This window comes from Cylas formicarius, unplaced genomic scaffold (genome assembly GCF_029955315.1).
Source record: "Cylas formicarius isolate icCylForm1 unplaced genomic scaffold, icCylForm1.1 PGA_scaffold_4__25_contigs__length_36172078, whole genome shotgun sequence".
Taxonomy (NCBI): domain Eukaryota; kingdom Metazoa; phylum Arthropoda; class Insecta; order Coleoptera; family Brentidae; genus Cylas; species Cylas formicarius.
This window is the reverse complement of record NW_026844334.1, coordinates 7,913,955-7,919,567: the sequence shown is the minus strand read 5'-3', so window position 1 is coordinate 7,919,567 and position 5,613 is coordinate 7,913,955. Positions and strand designations below refer to the sequence as shown.

General features: G+C 32.4%; 1 protein-coding gene across 2 annotated transcripts; it reads right to left on the bottom strand.

The window, feature by feature from the left end:
• Positions 1–260: 260 nt before the first annotated feature.
• Positions 261–3,556, bottom strand: LOC132700823 (uncharacterized). 2 transcript variants are annotated; one of them, XM_060668387.1, is made up of 7 exons: positions 3,332–3,556; positions 2,876–3,115; positions 2,502–2,823; positions 2,342–2,444; positions 2,197–2,289; positions 1,965–2,138; positions 261–424 (listed from the first exon to the last, which is right to left on the bottom strand). In XM_060668387.1, the coding sequence occupies exons 1-7, from the start codon at positions 3,531–3,533 to the stop codon at positions 380–382; spliced, it is 1,179 nt and encodes a 392-aa protein (XP_060524370.1). In that variant the 5' UTR covers positions 3,534–3,556; the 3' UTR covers positions 261–379. The 2 variants fall into 2 exon arrangements, with proteins under 2 accessions (XP_060524370.1, XP_060524372.1); XM_060668389.1 differs by having other exon boundaries at positions 1,983–2,138.
• Between the last annotated feature and the right edge of the window lie 2,057 nt (positions 3,557–5,613).

The window sequence follows — 5,613 nt, the reverse complement described above, 5'->3', positions numbered from 1 at the left end:
TACAATTGACTTAGTGCGCGATACGTATTCCGCACAGAACCATTATTTTCGAAATAAAATTGCACTATTTGGAAGCGTTGTTCCAAACTGAGAATAAATCATTTGACAGCTGTTAAATCGGTCGCCATCTTGAACAGTAATGCCAACTTAAAGTTCTATACATCGAAAAAAAAACACCCATTAAAACTTTAGGTATATACAAATTTTCTATTTAACTTTTTTTCTAGCGTTAGTAGTTTCAGAGTTAAGGGGATAGGGAGCTTTATTTCGGACACCTTGTTGCTGATCACCTTTATTATTTTTGAATTACAAACATGGAGAACATTATGAATTATAAACCGAACTTCCTGCTCTAAGTGCTCATATATTCTTATTAATCTCAATTTGTCATAACAGATGTGTAGGAATAGGCCAGTTTGAGTCGCTAAAATGAAAACAGTTACGAGCTGCGGTATTTGAAAAAAATAAATATCTTTTTAATTTTAGCAAAATCTTTGTTTAACAAATACAACAAACCAAAGTGAGCGCTGAGAGAACAACGGTACCAGGTACAAACATATCTGTATTTATTTATTTACAATTTCAACTTCATTCTACTAAATAAACTAGGCCATTTAAACCGGAATGACAATTTTATAAGAATAGAAAATTAAGAACGCCAAATGGTTTTTTATAGATTATAGGCCTTTGGAAACTGAAATAAAAGGACCTTCTCAGACTATGAAGGTGCGATTTCGGTTTCTATTTTAATTATGTCAACAAACTAATTTTGTTCCAAAAATATTAAGTCAAGAGCATTTAAAAGTTGTGAGGAACACGAAATTATATTTGGACTATTTAAATACACGAGCTAATCCTTCATATAATTTGACGCATTCATGATGTATTTCATTATCATCACAAAAATATGGTGTTTCTATTTGAAAAAAATGAAACGATCTCTATTGACACGGATTTCAAAACTCACAAACAATTTCAATTTACGACATCCAGTAAGATGTCATCCTATAACGTAACTGTACAATTGCTTTGACTGGAATTTGTATGATATATAAATTGAAAGTTCCGACAAATTAAAAATGCCTTGATATATTTATATAAATGGTGTATCACACAATGCATCAACAGATATCCAGTCCATTAAGCGCATAATATTAGTAAATTTATTGGTTAGGCAAAATTAAAAAAATTAATAATGTAACTAATTTCAAGCAATTTTTTTTAATGTGCTGTAGATTTGGAGTTCCAATTCCTTGTGTTTCTAACCGATGTTTGGGCTTCGATTATAGCTAACAGTACATTACTTTTAGTTTCTTCAATTGCATTGTTTATTTCTTTTAGTCACTGGTTTTTGAAATAAGCCATGCGTCAGTAAGCTGGCAATTAGTCTTTCAAAGATCTTCCTTCTAATTAGACATAATCCAAAACTTAAACATTTTTCCATTTGCCTGTTGAGAGCGATCATGTCCCACTATTAAAAAAATCAAATTTTGCTTATATGACCCTAAGAGTGAAGAAAAATGCATCATGTGATATTTAATTTAAAAGTATTTTATAATGCTCTACCTATTTATATATTAATTTATCAATTTAAATTTAAAAATCTGTGGCATATCCCAAAAATAAATGAGAAAAATTGTGTTTTCTTTGTCATCATAATACAATTAAAAAGATTTGTGATAACACATATTTCTAAAGTCTATTTTGAGCTTTACAGACAAGAATAGAAAATCGGAATTTTCATATTTTCTCGAATTTCTCAGAAACGATCAACGCTGGAATTATTTTGCTGGCAGATTTAAGTTTCCCATAAAATTCTTTAAAACTTTCCCAATGTAACCGACCGACCAGTTGTGAAGTTTTCTAAATAAAAATCATTCAAGTTGTATGATACCGATTTTCTCTCAACTCTAATTTTTAATCCCGAGCATCTTTCCAGCTGTATATAAAACATCGACACTCACTACCAAAAGGTTATTTACCGAAAGTCCGACATCTAAATCCATTACACCGAAACTGCCGATCGTCAAGCTGAGCGGATTCTGGCATCTCATTATCATTATATGCACCATCACTTTGGTTTCTTTATCATAGTCGTACCAGTTACTTTCAAAGAGGGCTGTGGCCAGTTCTTTGCTCTTGAATAAACGGTATACACTCAAACTATGAAAATTACGGATACAGATTACTGCTTGCCTGAATGATAATCTCATCAGAACTCCAAGAGAATATAAGCAGTTGAATTATCGAATTTGACAATACTCCGCAAGCAAATAAGACCTTTTCACCCTGTACAAACGATTACTATTGCCAGGTAGAAGTATTGCATTACATTATTTACCCCGTCGATGATTTGCAAAGTCTCTGCCGCAAACGTAATCGATAATATCATGTACTCCATAAATATTATAACGTTAAAAGCTTGGTTTAGATCTGCGATATAACTGAAACAGAGCCTTGGTAAAACATCCCAGGTTGTTGAATTTAGATGGCAATGATACTTGATCAGATCCAAATGTTTTTGGCATAACTGTTTTAACACGTTTGCGCCTCCTGCACTGTTTTTATCTCTCGTCAGCTTGTGAAAGTTCTTGAAACTATACTGCAGCAACTTAAGCTGAAGCCGAGCGAAGATAATTATCGAGATTACGAACGCGTTCACCGTAGCGGTACAAAGCGCGCTAAGAATTTGTCTGATGTTCTGGTCTATGAGGACTAACGCGTAGTATTTATTGGTATCGAAAGGATACCAATAGTTTAAAAGCATCGGTTTATCCGTTGCATTGCTGTATTGCTTGACATACCTGTAGCAGTTGAAGTCGCCTAAAACGTTATCCGTATACTACATAGGTGTTCAACCGAAAGCCGCTTTTACCAAACACTAGAAAGCCAACTGATACAATCGTCATAGACCCCATAACGATAGTGATCAAGAAATTATTGACTTTAGTTTCTGTTTTGTATATGGCCTCTACTTCCACGTTGATGTCTTTAACGGCTTGAAAGTCTTGCTGTACCGCAATACGGAGTAACTTGACGATCGGTTGCGATTGGCACATTATCATTTTGATGATTACGGTAGCGAAGAATATTATCACTCCGATGTTACTAAATGCTACAAATACAACGACTACTACTATCAATGCCCAACATCTAGTCTATGGTATTTTAAAATATCAAAATGGAATAGACTTTTTAAAGAAATTATCACAAATCAAGCTGTTTCTTTTAATCTGAATTCAATTTAATAGAAAAGAAGCTACAATGTGAATTTCATAATTATGTTTTAATCAATTAAATCCTTCCAATATCTTTTTTTTCAAATTATTACCTTCGGTCTGGTTACTTTTGAGTAATGCGGGCACATCCAAAATATAAGAAATCATTGATGAAACACATACCATCTGTATTGTTATACGGTATACAGCGTAAAGTTTTTTTTTCGATTGAGAAAGTTCTTCTTTTATGACCCAAATGCCGAAGACAGTCATCAGCCGTCTTATGTAGCTAAAATATTGTTCGCCCAGCTTCATGTTGGCGACTAGTCCACGTAGGCGACAAATGGCAACCGCATTTATAGTGCATAATTTTCCCTGAAAACAAAGAGGCGCTTTTAGTTGTTGAGGGGAAACTCCAGACGCGCCAGAGGCGTGTGCGTTAGAATCTGATCAAAACGAGAAGTGAACGATTTACTTAATATTCTTTCTTAATATACATTAAGAACACATAGTTTTTTAAATAACAAGCAAAAAAAAAGTGTTTGTTGTCTTTCTTTTCGGTTTTGAACAAAGGCGTTCAATTGACCTCGCTGCACTGATTTTGGAGTGTAGGCGCCTTACAATTGAAACGTTAATTGTCTGTGGTGCTGCAATAATCAGAGCCTAAATCCAATTTGTCCGTATGTTGCAAAGACGCCAGCAGCTGTAAAATATCTACTTCTCTCACAGCAATATATCTGCATGGAGTAAGGTGATGTGTATTTAAGAGCTCAGATTTGGGTATTTAGGACCTTCAGCCTATGAGTTAAAAATGGGGGATTCTTATGTATCGAAATATAGCTTCAATCAAATTTCAGCGATATTAGCGAAGGCTTTTTAAGGTAATTAAAACAATTTACACCCAAAAAAGTCAAATCCTTAATTTGATAATTTTTTTAAAAAGTTCAAAAGAAGCGAGGAACTGCAAATGAAATCCTTTTGAATTTAATTTTTGAAATAATTATTCTCATTAGTGATCGTCAAGAATAGCGAAACGCGGCGGGCGCGCCTATGGATTGCGACGGAGGACATTTTCTCATGGCTAATCAAAGAGTAAGGTTTCAATACAACTGTTACAGAAACAGTGAATAATCGATTGTGGGCGTCACACTTTTCAGTGGCGGGTTGTCGCGCTAAATTATTTACAGTTTATGACGCTGGCAGAATTTGTTTTTACACCGGCCACGATTACTATTGCTGAAGGTTCTTCTATAACAAAATACCAGGGAAGGCAGTACCGCAATACATCGTGACTTGTAAGTTACTCCCGATCTGTATTTGAGCTTAAGATTTTTATTCTAATGTAATTTTTAATGGAGAAATTGGACCCAAATGCAGGCAGTTATTTTCTAACATTAATTCCCCCTTATTTGATCCTTATTATTATATTATTACGTAATCATCAATTTAATACGGAATTATATTCAATAAAAGCAGTACGAAAAAAAATTGAAAGTAAAAATTTGATACAGAAACAGAAGCTTAAGATTAACGCAGACTTTTTCCTCTAGTAAGTCTAATGTGAAAAGGAACACTCTTCACACCATCATTCACTTAATCAGCAAAAAAGAACCCTAAGCTGCAATTGCATTGTTCTTTTTTGAGAATATACAAACATTTTTACAAAAAGTATTACGATTGTATTTCAAGTAACGAGGAAGCTTTTTGTTTGCTTTTATCCAACAAAATCTTGGTATGTATTTTGCACTTTATCTTTTTTTTTGATGATTATATTTAATTAGTTAATGGTTCAATTTCACTTTATTTCATAATTCTATTTATTTTAGTGAATATTCCTACTAAAGAACAAAAGATTATAACTTATATTTAAATATCTTATTTGATCCTTGTTATTTTCATTTTTCCTATGATAGTCAGTTTTCCATTTTTTATTTTCATTATTATTATTAATTTTCGTTTTTCCCCATTAGTTTTTGTTTTCTTATTTTATTATTACATATATATATATATATATATATATATATATATATATATATATATATATATATATATATATATATATATATATATATATATATATATATATATATATCCATAGGTTCATTAAAAGTATGCAAAATTAACACCTCATTTGGGACCGATGCTGTGTATCTTGAAATTTTTCTATATACCGATAGGCAAAAAAAATGACGCAATATATTGTGCAGGCAGTGTATCTTAACAATAATTTTTATGGAGTTTAATGGTGTGTTTACGTGGTATGTGGTTTCAATATGTTTTAAATCACAGAGAAATCTTTGGATTATAGAAACTAAAGACCGAAATAGTTATTTGAGTCATACCCTAATCCAAAAATTGACAAATCTAATGTTACAAGGTGCTGAGGTATCAATTT

Coding starts and splice junctions, on each gene's coding strand:
- LOC132700823 (XM_060668387.1), bottom strand. CDS start 3,533: ATGAAGCTGGGCGAACAATATTTTAGCTACATAAGACGGCTGATGACT. Junction 3,116..3,331: donor CAAAAGTAACCAGACCGAAG/GTAATAATTTGA, acceptor TTGTATTTGTAG/CATTTAGTAACATCGGAGTG. Junction 2,139..2,196: donor CTGATGAGATTATCATTCAG/GCAAGCAGTAAT, acceptor CGTTTATTCAAG/AGCAAAGAACTGGCCACAGC.